General features: G+C 42.0%; 2 protein-coding genes across 6 annotated transcripts in view; both read left to right on the forward strand.

Moving 5' to 3' along the window:
• LOC131888497 (sodium-dependent glucose transporter 1-like) overlaps positions 1-4827 on the forward strand; it is a 16716-nt gene extending 11889 nt beyond the window's left edge. For all 5 annotated transcript variants that reach the window (XM_059237367.1, XM_059237370.1, XM_059237371.1 and 2 more), the window contains exons 5-6: positions 2096-2327; positions 4324-4827. In XM_059237367.1, coding sequence (XP_059093350.1) covers positions 2096-2327; positions 4324-4601 — 510 coding nt within the window. In that variant the 3' untranslated portion in view covers positions 4602-4827. The remainder of the gene's footprint in view (positions 1-2095; positions 2328-4323) is intronic.
• An 842-nt stretch (positions 4828-5669) lies between these two features.
• LOC131888500 (hemicentin-2-like) overlaps positions 5670-14903 on the forward strand; it is a 56036-nt gene continuing 46802 nt past the window's right edge. Inside the window, exon 1 of the mRNA XM_059237374.1 lies at positions 5670-6536. The gene's annotated coding sequence lies outside the window, so the exon portion shown is untranslated. The remainder of the gene's footprint in view (positions 6537-14903) is intronic.

The following is a 14903-nucleotide window of genomic DNA, read 5'->3' on the forward strand; positions in this document are numbered from 1 at the left end:
AGGGCAAAGAATATGCAGAACAAAAATGCAACCAACTCCTGCACGGCAAANGCTTTTCTCTCATTCTTCTCTAGCTCACAAACCGAGGACTAAAGGGTTGAGATGATTTATTATCACCCAACATTTGTTCCTCCTCCGCCACTTCCTCCTCTTGGTATTCCTTCCATGGAGGGAGTAAACCGAGCAAACGCTGTTACTCGCCAACCAGGAAGTTCCAGATAAACAGTATTTGACTAGAGCTGCTGTGAGATATCTTTTTTCGCACAAGGGATTGCTATCTCAGGCCAGGCCCACGAGGATATCGCTTATTTGTTTTCTGCTCGCTCGTTCGTGTCTGTGTATGAACACGTCCATCCTCGTCGTAGCATTGCAGATTGCAACGAAATTGGCTGTTTCTCAGGCGCCCATTCTCTTTGGACCTCCGTGGGTGGTACCGGGAAAAGGCTGAGGAGTCTACACCTCCTCCTTCTCCTTCTTTGGTTGGTTCTGCCCAAGGGGAAACCTCATAATGATAGAGATGTTCCCAACTAGTGTTCACGGCATAGCAGAGGTCCGTATGGAGTGTATCCACTGGTGTGCCAGGAACTGAGGTAGTGGTGCTGCTGTCAAGGTGGTATAGGTTAGCAAAATGATGATTGCTCACCCGTGCTTCGCACGAAGGACCCACGTGTCCTTGTGGGACATGCAAAAACTGTTTCTGCCTTCCCTCGCTCTTCCACTACTGTGTCGATGCTACTGCACGTACGTTTATCTACCTGCAGAAGAGCCTCGAAGGGGTTTTGCTCATCGCTCTAATCCAATTATTCTTCGGTCATAAATCGTAAGAGATATTGAGAAGCGCATTTTTTACCAAGTTCCAGGAGGAAAATGCCAAGAGTTATGTAATCAGCGAGAAGATTTAGGTGTGTAGGAAGATATCACCACATCCTTCTTCGTCTGACTTTTCTCCTTCCGATTGAGTAGCAACCGCATGCAACCAGCCAACCAACCAACGGGTCTTTTAGCCCTCCCACTCTTTGTCTCCGGGACCTTTGGAACATTTTCCAAAGGCCATCTACTACTGGCAGTACTGTTGAAAATGTTATGGAACAGTTGTACAAAGAGGAGGCGGAGGAAGAGTGGGGAAGCAGAAGTGGGGAGTTTCTCTGAGAATTTATGATCCATAAATGTCTTTGGCTTTGGTGTCGCTCCTACTGCTTCGCCTCCTCACCTTTCAAGGGCGCGACTTTAAATGGTGAAATTCTCATGATTGTCTCAAGGGTTTGAGGACGGAACGTTTACGAGGAGAGCCAATCGGAGTTGAGTTATTCCAGATGAGGCAACTGAACGGAAGTGAGCAATGTGAATCAAATATGTCATCGAGTTTTTTTTTCGGCTACTCGGACGCTTTCTCGGAAGGCACGAGAATTCGTGCCCATTCCGAAGTTGGTAGTTGGGAGAGTGGTAGTAGTACACTGGTTAGCTGTTGCGAGAATTCGCCTGGAGGAATTAAAACAACCGGCGGTTTTTGAGGTCTGACAATAACCATTAAGCGCGAGAAACCAAACTGGTTGGCCGTTTCCCAAATACTAATCTACAAACCAATAAGACATCATGCAGCTAGGCGTGGTCGAAATCGCCAGGGCGAATGAGCGTTTTCGTTAGGCCCGGCGATTTCAAAGCACCAATTTGAGGTCACCGACAAATGACGCTCTCACAATGTCATCAAGTGAGATGGAAATTTAAGTGTCTATTTCACTCTGGGCCAAGTGAAGTGAACCCAAGCGAGGGGTAAGAAAACCACAGCACTGAAAACACTCGAGGAAGGCGAACCAGAACTCGCGGGAAGCTGTTACTTCTGCCAAAAGTTTTCCATATGAGCGGGAAACTTTGTCCTTTGAAGCGCCCTCCCACTCACCCACCACACCGACTCGCTGATAGCTTTAGTTCCATGGTCCTCTTTATATAGAATATGCACTATGTCTCCTTGTTCAAATGCCTTTTGTCCCGGGTTGGTGTTTGGAAGACTATGCTACCACTCACATGGCAGCACTGCTCGACCCTATCACTTGCATCCTCCATTCTGCAATGTCTTTTTCTCTTTCAAACCTTTCAGGCCTACACGTTCGGCTTATGTGGGCCCCTGAAATTGGCTCCCAGGGACGCAGTCATCACGGATTCCACCTACAATGGCGGCTTTATGACGGGGAGGATTGTCTCAGTTCTCTTGGGAGGGTTTGTCAAGCCACGAAACATGATCTTCGCCAGCAGTGGGTGTTGTATCAGTGCGTCCATCCTCCTCATTGCCGTGGGCACTTCCAACAAATTCGGCCTTTACATAGGCACAGGTAAGGACAAGATGAATCCTCCATCGTCATTCACTAATCAAGGAAAGCTGAGTGTTCGGAGAGGGAAACCAAAGCTGAACCTACCAATGAAGGATAGCTCAGGGTAGAGAAATGACACTTACATTTTTTCCCGTTTGACGAATCCCTCGCTGTGCATGCAAACAGTTCAAAATTTGGACACAGTCAGTAGCGTAATTCTAGATATAAATTTTCAAATCCGGGGGAACTAGCAGGCTAATAACTTTTTCAATTCGCTTTTTGAATGCGGAAAAATGCAAGAGAAATGGATTGCTTCGCCTCCCTTGCTGCTGAACTATCAAGATGCATTCACAACCAAACCTTACAGACTTGGTGAGAGTGCCGCCTCTCTCCCTAGAGCTCTAGCTAGTACGACTCCCTCGCTACAATGTTGTATTAGTAATGAACCTGTTATTTGGCTCATGATGCAATTAACCGAGAGTAGAAAAAGACCCACGCTTAATGACATGACAGCTGCTTTGGCTTATATGGCATTACATGGTACAGTCAACACTGCAGACAAGTTCGTCGTTCTCGGGAAGGTTTCATTCAAGGATGCAGATGAAATGCACTCTAACTCTAAGCATTCATATTCTCTAGAGGGAAGAGGGGTACCTCACAGTAATCAAGTTGAACTAGTGATTTTTTACAACAATGGCACTAGCATGCATTGACCAAGTGCATTAGCAATCTCCAACGTCTACCTTGCAGGCAAATTTTCCAGGAGCGGGTTTGCACTCTATGATTGAGCAATGCCTCCACCAAATATTGCTTAACCTCCTATAAATTGACAAGGTTTAGGCAGAATGGCAATTCATTGTTTAAATGAATTTCGATCTTTTAAATCAGTAGATAATCATAGTAGGGGCAGTACCTTACACTCTACTACTGCCCTTCCTCTTAAGATCAGTTGGGCCTTTCGATTTTTTTGCTTTTCGTACTCTTTAAGGCAGAATTAGATCTTCTATTTGTGATGATGTTCAAGTTTACATTTTTAATAAAGTTGATACGAAGGTGTGTTAATCGATCATTTGAGGAATGCTTAGCTCATAGTGATAATGCAGACATGAAAACACCCGTGAAACAGCTCCAAACTCTTCTTGGAGAGCTTTTTTAGTCAAATCTCTTGAATCTTGAACACGATCCTACCATTATGCCATCCATCATCCGCTAGGGCGTTAGCCTCTGAGAATTTGCTTTTTTCTCTCTTAGGTATGTAGGCATTCTTTTGTTTTAATCCTGTTGAACACTAGAGCAGAGAGGCCCCCTTTACAGTTCTGACTCAAATTCGTTACTAAAGAAGCTTTCCAGGTTTGGATCATTAAGTCTGGGCGAATGTATTGAAAGGAGCCGTTTCCCGAAGCTTTTGAATCTCCAATTTCCGTCATGCGTGAAAGCAGTTTGGTAATGCCGATTCCACAAACAGCTTCATACAATTGAAAGCAAAGGAGCACAGACGTCGGGAAACCCAACTGGAGAACTTGATGTGGCTTTGATCGCTGTGAAAAATGCCCTCAGAAACAGAGCCAAGAACAAGCAGGAAACACGAAAGAAACTAGAAACGAGAAAAGGGTCAGAGAAAAATCAAAAGGAAAATAAAAAAAGGGATTAGACGGTGGGATGTCCTCGAATTTGCCATAGAATGCGATTCAATTTTGGTCCAGATCCTCACGGAATTGGCACAAAGAGGGCGAGGGAAGGGAGGCTAGGGACGAATTTTGTGCAGATCTATTACATGCCATCAGGAAAAGAGGTCAGTTTATGACACATGAGACGTATTGGAAATTTTCTAACGCGCACAAATGCACCACCACGAGACAGAGACACAGAGAGACAGAGAGTAGAGAGAGAGAGAGAGAGTGTATGTGCCCCACTATGTAGGATGGTTCTTGACAAGGAAGGAGCAATCTTCGGCCGCGGGTTTCTAGTCCTGCACTAAGTGTCGTGTTCTTTGTTTCCATTCTGTCCCCTTTTTCAGCCATCCTGGGGTTCTTTGTCTCTTGGCAATTCGGTTCCTGCTACTCCTGGATCTCTCAAAAGGGCGACATCACCGGACGAATCTCGCCCATTTTCTTTCTGGGCTGTGGTTTCGGTAGCTCGATCTTCCCACCTTTGTCAGGCTTTGTCTTCAACTCGGCCTTGGGACCCATGGGGATCCTTTACTTAACCCTGATGGCCACGCTGTGCCAATTCGTCATCTACGCCACCATGTGGGCACTCAGCCGGGCGAAGCCAACCCAGATGGTGATTAAATAACGAGCTGGTCTTCATGAGAGACCCTACTACAATTCCTAACCACAACACCACAGATCAAAATTTCCTTTTTCCTCCATTTCTTATTTTCTTTATTCCTCAAGCTGCGACTGGAAAATATATGGTCATTATGTTTATGAGATCACTGTCCTATTTGATATATTTGCAGACTAAAAAATTGCTGTGTCATAAAAGACTCTTCATTAAACCGAAGTGATATTGAGGTCAATAGAGGTAAAGCCAAATCAGACTTAGGACAATGAGTAGCTAAATGCCATGATAATTAAGTGAATTGAATTTAAAGATCGTCACTTGGGTATTTGAAGCCTTAAACAAAGAATCAATTATCGTTGAGTTCAAATAGGCCACGGCAGGTAATTAAAACGACGTCCAAATTTTTTTAAAGACATTTGCGATTCTGCATACTTATCTATTGTGTGGCATGTTATTCATTGATGTCATTTTGCTGTAATAATCTTAATACATTTTTGGGCGTACACTCATTTGAGTGCAACAAACAGAGTACTGAAGAGTGAGTACGTTCTTGTTTTGCCCTCAGGTAAGGGAATTTTCCTCGAAAGGATCGGCTTGTTCAAACCCCGGTCATGTTTTTGGGGGGGATTGTGGGTGTTAACTCCCGAGGGTTTAGCCTCACCCGCCGAGCAAAGCCAGCCATCACATCATTCGTTTATGTTTCCCGTGGACATTGTCCTGTCCATATCAAAATGTTTGAATCCCATTCTCGATCTAGTACGACTCCTCAGCCTACAATCATTGGTGTCAATAAAAAAGTAAAGTGTTCTGGGCGCCGTCCACTGAGCGGTGTTCCTAGGTTTTGTGCCATTCCACTTAATGACCGATCGATGAATAATGTGTTTTTCCCCATCAAAACGCCTCCTCAAAATATGTCTCTCAATTGGTTGTCTTGAATTGGCTTTGGGTGAGGAGATAAAACCACTTGACGGGCATACTTATGTTTCATTCACAGTTAAAGGTAATAAGGGTTTCTGTCACTTATTAACGTACTGTAGAGGCACACGTCTGTGAGTGGCGAGATAACTTATTTTGAGGAGCGTGTCGTCTTCATCATTTCCTACCACTTACCATATGGAATAATATCGCTTGTTGCAATGAATGAAATGCGGGATAACTTCTCTGACTGTCAATGAATACGCGAGTTTCAAGGCGTGGCCAAAGTCAAGTTGAATCCAACTTCCAACCCATGCATACAAGTGTCCAAGGCTGACATTGTTCTGACCGTGATAAAAGTTCCTCGTTTGTGGTTAGTTGCCAGAGTAGGAGTGTGCTTTATTTTTCTATTCCTGGTCTTGATTGCCAGAATTAATCTCGTTCCATCCCAAGCCGACATCTATTTCTGTGAGGTCCATTGAGAAAGGCAACGGGAAACCGAGCGGCGAAACCCCGATGATTCCTGGAGGGCAAGCTCTCTGGGTGTTCCACTTCGAGTCCCGCTTCGAGCTTCCTCCTTCTGCTCCCGTTTCAGCTGCTGCCGCGATCCATCCAGAGTAGTATTTGTTCCCTGTCCTGGAATTGGGAAGCAACCTCAGTTCGGAGTGAATATCAGGCATTTTCACAACTCTCCCTGGTTCTCCCTCCTGCGTGAGTGTACTTGTGGTGCGACTTGAGTCAATAGAATAAACCATTGCCGGGTTAATGTACAAAGTGCTGCTTCTGTTTCTTCATCATTTCTCGCTGTTGTCTGATGCTTCAGTGGTCAGTTGTCGATGCTAAGCAGAGCTATGCCAGAATAAATAGCAAATGTGTGGGGGGAACGGGGTCGCTTCCGTTAGACATTTAAAGGTCATCATTTACTCAGCCTAAAGAAAGAAGTGATCTCGTTGCTTCACGATCACCCACCCAGCCGTTTGACGGTTCGACCGTTCTTTATACTGAATTATTCAAAATTTCGCAGATGAGGTAAGTTCGAAAGAATCATTTATTGATAGGCTCTCTTGGACCTCGATTGATTATTCACTAACGAATTGCGATTTTTTTTTTTGGCTTAGAAAGCCCTTAGTTCTTGAGACGAGGGCATAAACTATGTAGGGCACTAATGCAGTATGTCTGACAAAAATAGCTTTGTACTTCTAACGTTGTGCTCTGACATCAGACTCTCTACAAGGGGTAGATTAAAGATCATGTACCAGGGGTAAATAGCCCTTGGAAGTATTAAGGGCTCATTCATGCATGCCCCAGACCTGTTGTCTGTGTGACATGGCTTTGGTGGAGTCCCCTCATTTTCTCTCGGCATGCTTTTCCTCGAGGTGTGCTGTTCCTTTGATTTATGGCTTCTTGACTCCAACATTTGTTCGGGGATATCCGTGGACCCCTTTAATGTCTGATTGGAACCAGAGTTGAGGCTCGAAATCAATCAGAAAGAGACGCACAGTACTGTCATAAACAAGTCGGACACATAAAAAGGGCAGTTCTGAGATTGGATCATATTTCAAGATCTGGCCTCCAACTGCTTGCTAGCCGTGCGCTCCAACGTAAGGGATCAATGTGTAACGAGGTGTCAAATGTCCATTGAAATAGGAACATGAAATGTAAAGCTTGTTCGTACTACGTACGTACGTACTCGTATGTGTGGACGATCGACGGTTCCGAAGTATGGAGGAAAACCTGACTCGGAAAATATCCGCGTCGTTTGAAGCCATTTTTGGAGAGCTGACTCGATTTTGTTTGGGATCCGTCTAGGATAGATTGGAACAGTTTGGGCAATTCAAAGATAACAAAATCTTGAGGCCTCTTGGACAGGTCGGTGGACAAGAGCCAGATAACACAAAAGTCAAGTTCATGGAACTCCAATAGGCTAGTCCCTCCTAACCAAGTTTCGTTAAAGGCTCTTTTTGATCAAGATCACCTTTGATCCTTGGAAAGCCAGAACGTGGGGCCTTCTAAATTGAGTATTTCTCTTCAAGGCAAAGAGATTGTGAGGTCTCCCAAAGTTTCCTTACAAACTCAACGCAAATGCCGCAGACCCATAAATTTGCTGCTTTCAATTCCCCATTCACATCACACGAGGAGTATAATAGAATACAGGTCACATAGCATACATAATTATAACCACCAACCACCACCAAGCATTCTCTCCATGCATCGCAATCGCCCCAAACATCAATGCCACCACTGGCCTTAAGGTGCTACCCACTAACCAGAATATGCGGTCAATTAGACAAAATGGCAATGACATGAAGCCAATTGGTGTCAATCTTTTGCCTCCCAACAGCACTCTTCAACGTAAAAGCCAAAATATTATTTTTGTACGACGTCGGGTAATGGTTTCTTGCCGCCGTCGAAGTCCATCTAAAATTGGCGATATCAAGGCCAGCTGACATTTTCAATCCATGCAAAATTCGATACCTTCAAGGGTGGCCTCTTAGACTCTATACATTATTGGAAATGGCCAGTGTCACCTCGGTCCTCGAATCCCATCACCGATGTCTTATGTGCCCAAAGTTTGATCACTAACAAGATTCAATGACTCTACCTATTGATTCCAAGACCAAAGAAACCAGATATCTAACCAAAGCCAAGCCAGCCTCAGTGGCACACGTAGTGGGAGAGCCCATTTCGACTACAAAAGATTATTCCATGGAACCTAAGACGTGAGGTCTCTTTCTGCCGTCTTCCTCCCTCAATCCCTCTGTCCCTTTATCCCTCCCTCAATAAACGTATGACGTTACACGCCTACCAAGAAGGCGGCAAACCCGAGAGAAGGTACATACACACACACACATATATACATACAGTACACATACACCATACCAGACGTGAGGAAGATAGAGTTTGGTTGGAACTAGAAAGGAAATCATTGAAACAGATATTGGAAAACTCCCGCCCTCTTTCTTTGGCCGCTGCCAAGGTCGGTCGGTCGGTGTCGGTCGGTCGGTCTGTCGGTCGGCAAGAATCTATCGTCTACATCCATGGCGGCAATTCGCAATGACGATGATGAAACTTGATCACCTGTTGTTGAAGACAAACGAGGATTGTCAAAATTTGGCCCAAGCTAATCGATACAACACTAGTCCTTTCAGGTTGATTAACATTAATCATGATGGCCTTCCATCCACAGGCTTGGACGGGTAAACTAATATTAGCCTAAGGGTGCAGAAGTTTAACAAATAAGATTTTAACCAACAAAACCGGTTTAAGCAATTGGCAGTTTTTAGTTTGTTTGCTATTTTCTTATTTATTTGCCACTTTTCATGAGCTCTAGTCAACAAACCTCTACGTCAAGATTTGATTTTCGTATGGGAACGAATGAAAATCAGTGAAGTGTTACAGAACATATACATATACTGTAGATATGTCAATTCTTATGCCCTTGACCCTGAACAAAAAGATTTAGAATCTGACAGACAAAACGTTCACTCTCAGATTTGTGAAGCTATGGGGCCTATTGTGCCCATTGATTTACATGAGTTTCCTGTGTATGAGTTGATTTCAGCAAACCTATCGTATATCAGCCCCTTTTGGTGACACACCCTTATTTGACAACCTAGATTTAGTCTTCCTTCACCACTTTGTTTAGGCTGTCAGAGAGACCTTAGGTAAACAGTAGGTTTTTGCTTTTTCCTCTCCAAAATCTTGCTCTTTCTAATAGGATTTCTTGTAATTTTCACATATCGATGTATGATCTCTTATCCATTCAAACTGCATTTATCAATCTATTTGCCAATTTTGGTTTCATTTTATTTGGTTTGGGGTGCCAGGGTTAGAGACTGCACCTCACCAGGCCATCCTTAAGCCAGCCATCACATCATCCACATCCAAATTCCGATCAGGAGTTTCATGTCCGCAATCAGATTGCTTCTCCGTCTATGGGTGTAGCTAACGTCTAAAAGTGTCCCTGAGAAAGGTCGGAGAGGAGATTCGACTCGGGGACCCCTCTCATGTTTGGTATCTGTACTAACCACCACACCACGTCTCCTTCCTTTTGACCAAGTAATTGCCTTTTGTTTCCTTTTATTGACCATTTTGGGGGCCTTCCCAGGCCTTTCTGATTTGCTAACAATCAGCTACCTACCCTACCCTTAACATCTTGGCCAGTGAGATATCTAGTAATGTGAGAAGTCCGTGATTTTTTGGGCAGAATCACTAAGGTACAAAGAATGTTCTGAACCCCATCGTTTTGCTGGTTATTTGGAAATGAACAGAGGTCCCTTGAAACATTATAGTAATCGTTGAGCATGACCATTCTTGGGGAGATTGAGAACTGAAAAACCTGGCAAGCCATGGATTTTCATTGTTATGCTAATCTCATATTGGCCCCTTTATCGGTGGTTATTCAGAGAGTAAAGGTGAAAACGTTGGCAAATCATTGTTGGAAGACTAAATTGGCGATATAACGAAATCAATCTGCGTTTGTCTTTGAAAACCACACCATCCATTTCAGATGACCTCCAATCTCTGTCTTTCTTTGAACAAAAGTGGATATTTTTTTTTGTTTTTTGTTCATTTTTGTCAGCTTATTTATTGCTTTATGTAACTTCACTTACCCCGTTTATTGTCTGAGCTTGTGGTTATATGTATGCTTAGGAAATGCCCTGCCTCCGCAGGACCCGAAGCACATACGTCAATCAATCAAGTAAAAGAAATGAAAGTCGCATCCTATCACTTCTTAAGGTACTACTTACATAATGGCTATTGACTATAATAACGATAGTTAAATCAACGAACTGGTAAAGTGATCAAAGGTTGGAATTTGGGATTGAAAATTCCGTTTGTGTAAAGGATTTTGTACCTTTAAATCTATTCATGGACAGATAAGGCCAAATGTATGTCATTCCAAAAAGAGGAACCTAATTAAAACACATGTCCCAAGAGTAACATTAAGAGCCTCACTCATGAGCTTGTTTCATACCAATATTGTTGTTTGCAACTAGCTTCCTAGTTGAGGAGATTCTGGAAAATTGGAAGCCAAAGCGTTTTCTTCAAAAACTCTTGGCAGATTTTGATTTCCACGAATATCCGAAGAGAGTGAAAAACACGAGAGTCCCGCGTTTGGACAAGCTCAGTTGGAAAACTTTATTTGGAGCGGAATGATATCGAATATGATCGAACCTGAAGTGGGCAATAAGTCTTATCATGTACCGACATTTACTTCCACTTTTTGTCTACGTAGGCACAGTTTTACACTAGTACTTCTTGTCGGCGCATTGACTAACTTCTTCATGGGCCTTTGGATTGCTTGGCATGAAAAGTATCTGCTCAATAACAAGTTGAGACCTCATCAGATTCACAGTGGTGGGTCAAAGGTGGAACAGATAGGAGAGGTAGGAACACAGAAGTTGTCGTCGTACGACGAAAACTTGCCTGGAACACTCCTCCGAGTCCTGTCCCTTCCCTATAGAACGAGAACGCCAACCAACCAACCAACCAACCAACCAACCAACACTGAGGTTAGTTAATATCTGGGTGGTTTTTCTGTCAAGATATCACCGCTCTGACAAAAATACCAATTTTCTAGAGTGAAATCATTGGAAAAAGCAAAGGCCAAAAAGAGGCTCAGTTTTAATGAATATCTTATAAGGACTGAGATTGGAGTTCAGTTTTATCCAGTGGATTTCGGCGCTTTTAGGGACCTAGAGCCAGATAGGCTTTAACACCAAGAGCTAATAGATTGCATGCTAAATTGTCAAAGTGATTAATGAATTTCAGTGAAGTACCTCCTCCTCATGTTTCTCACTTCAAGGACGAAGCTCGACGACCTAAGATGTGATCCAACAATCCATACAATACACTACTATTGCCACCTACTTTATTATTCCTTGTGTTTTCAAGGCTTGTTCCATTTCCCAGATTAACTTCCTCTCCAGTCTCAAACGTAATACAAAAGAGGCTGCTCAAATATCATCTGAAGGGGAAGCTTTTTACCATGAAATTGACCAGGAATAGATGATAAAGACGGCTCTACCTCATGCGTACTTTACCACTTACCTATAAGGTCCATCCAGTGATTGAGAAGGCACAGTACATCAGGCATGGAAATATTCAGGGAATATATTTTCCTCATTACAGACGCAACCACAGAAGACTAATCAAGCATGTTTGAACATGACGAATGATTTATCTCTATGCGTATTATTCAAGAGCAGGAGCAGTTCTCCCCTCAAGCTTTGTATGGGATGCACAACATGCACAATGCAACACACTACACTCGTCGAGCAAACGCTTTTGTTCCTGTCAATTTGTTCTTGTTTTCATTCACAATATTCAAATTTCTTTGCATGCTCATTCATGAAGCCAACTATGGGCGCTTTTTCTTCGATTGGAAAACCTTGTGGGGTTTCCTCATACATTGTGGTGCAAGGAGTAGCTGTGTGGGCTTGAAAGCTTTTTGGTTGGTTGTGATCTATCCAGAGAGTTTTTAGTATGTTTCCTTCCACAAACTCTGAAGTGATAGCGGAACTCTTGGGAGGTTAAAAACACACGGACAAGACCGGGAGCATTAAGGCTAGTGGGAAAAGAAAGGCTTTAAGTACTTTTAAAGGAAAAAAGGTTTTTCAAGTTGGCCACTGTGTGCTAATGTTCGTACTATATTCACTATCCCTCTTGAGACAGGCCTGTCAGGTCTTCCCAAAATTGTGGACATCACACTGACAAACACTTAGGCCTGGCTTGGCCTCTTAGCAGGAAATGTTAGTTTTAGTTATGTATGCAAAGGGAAGAATTAGCATTTTGTTTTGATTGTGGAATTTTTTGTCGACTGGAGCGTCAAGAAGGTGGGTGTTCCGTGTTCGGGAACGGACGGACAGCCATCTGCAATCTGTTCCTACACTTCGGTCTCTTAGACACTCGACGCCTCTTACGTACGTACGGGGAACAAAAGTGCTTGGCGCCCATGCAGAATATGGCTCATAAAGAACTGTCCTAGAGAGTTCTTCGTGTGTGAGAATGGGATCAGTTTAGTTTCATGGAAGTGCCTCTTTGCATAGCTCAAATATAGTTTTTCAAATGGTCTCTGTATCGTGTCTTTATTGTCCTTAATACGGTTGCGTGAGCAAGAGTAAAATCTTTTCAAGGTTTAGAGAAATGATATTTGCTCCAGAGAAGTATTCAACCCTCAAATTAGCTAGGGCTAAAACATTGAGGCTTTAAAGATATGTTAAAAGGCAGGCACATGCATTTTTCTCGACGGACATGACATTTTTTTAGTCGTTTAGAGATTTCAAAGTTCTTTTCAACTGTCTTTCATCTCACAATACCTTTTGCTATCTGTTTCTGGGTCATTGGGAGGTCATTGAAATATTAGCTTTATTTTTTTTGCAATATCTCAAAATGCTTTATCTTGCAACTTGACTTGAAACACACTCAAAGTGTAATTTTTGAAAATATGTTTTACAATCGTCAAAAGTACACTTAGTTACACATTTCCTTAAATTCAGAAAACATAAGAGGCAAAAATTTGCATTTTTGGAGGGTTTTGGATAGGGGTATACAACATTTTGAGCTATTTTGAGATTATGCAAGAGAAAGAAAAATAGTATTTTAGTTTTGTGATATCAAAACTTAGTATTTTGGGAGGGGAATTTAAGTTGCGATATAACCAGGACATTTTGGAGCTCAAAACGATGAAAATTGAACCATTAGATCCCATACAACTCAGTAGCGGTTAACTAGATCTGATCATAATTTTTAAGCACGAGCTAGTAAAATGTGTTCCCAATTTTTATCAATCATATTTTGCGAAAATTTCAGTACGTATTTATAATGTTTTGAGGCATTTAATCTTTTTTATGTGAGCTAGAACTCCATAAAAGTATAAAACCAATCTTGTTTCTTATAATTTTTTGAGCAGGAAAAATGCCAATATGTATTTGGGTATGTCTCTGGGAACTTGAGACGCAGGCATATATAGGCTTTTCGACCACCGTGAATACTAGATTTGATATAGAACCTGAACCAGATGACCGGAATTTTGAATTGTTGATGAATAATTCGATTTACCGGTGTATTAAACAATCTCCTTTTTAATGTCTGCCTATTAAAGTCTTCAAAAAATTGCTTACCCATGAACACTCACTGAAGTTAAATGTATCAAAATTTGAGATTTGCTAAGACACTCTTTAAAAACAACGGCAAGAAAATTTACGTTCGTTATGAAATCAAACTTAAAACTTGGTAAGTATTATTTATTACTTCAATTTATGTAGGTCTTGAAATGATCATGGTGATAGCATTAGATAACAATAAATATAAAGGAAAACCTGTATGAATACAAAACGAAAAAAATGCACTTTGCAAGTAATGAATTGTGAAAGCCTGGAAAGTCACGTTAATCATGTATAGATTAGGCTACGCCTATAACATTAGAAAGAACAAATATTTAAGAAATATGAGCTCGAAACGCTTTTTTTTTCATTTGACTATAAAAATGAAACTTAGTGGAAAGACCCCAAGCGCATATTTCGAAGATATTTGTGTTCATTCTAAAGTTAAAGACCTAGTCTCATCTATAACGTGATTTGCCCTCGTATTGTTGCTAAGAAAGAGGTCAATTACTTGCACATCCTGTCCTGTGTTGCCTCCCAGAGCCAGTATATGTACATTTATCAAATCTATTTACATCATCAGATCTTCTATTATCAATCATGTGAACATTAAAGCGTGTATTTGCTTTGGCAAAATCATTACCAACTCAAGACTCATCATAGAGGTTGCTCAGCAAGACTTGACATCGAAGCCTAAATAATCTTTGACTTTATTGCATTGTGTGACGACGAAATAATCACTAGTGTTTTGGACAATGGATCCGGAATGTGAAAGGCCGGGCTTGCCGGAGGTGATGATGCTCCCTGAGCCGTTTTTCCCTCCATCACTGGACGTCCCAATTACCGGATAGTGCGAGACCGTCATGATAGGCCAGGGACGCCATGGACACGACACCAAGGAAGCGCCACTTTTCTGAGATCTTTCTCTGAAACCAGGGAGATTGGAGACCTGTCGTGTCAAGTTAGGCTTAAACTGTTGCTGCTGAGGATTTTGAATATCAACTTAGAGTAAAATGATGACTTAAAATATCTCACAATTATCATTTTTGGAAGCCTTGTTTGGATCTAGACATTTTTTAGTAGTAGCCTTGATGAATGGCTATGATTTCTGACTTGTTAAAACAACAGTTAATCCCTAGTGCTAATAACCTATCCTTTGTTAAAATCAAATCACGTTGAACAACGGATATCAATATGTTTTTATTGACAATATCGCATTAAAAAAGTTCAGGGAATATCCTGACAAAGCTTCAAGTCATATTTTTCCTGCACCAGTTATGATAATATG

The sequence above is a fragment of the Tigriopus californicus genome, chromosome 10 (genome assembly GCF_007210705.1).
Source record: "Tigriopus californicus strain San Diego chromosome 10, Tcal_SD_v2.1, whole genome shotgun sequence".
NCBI lineage: Eukaryota > Metazoa > Arthropoda > Copepoda > Harpacticoida > Harpacticidae > Tigriopus > Tigriopus californicus.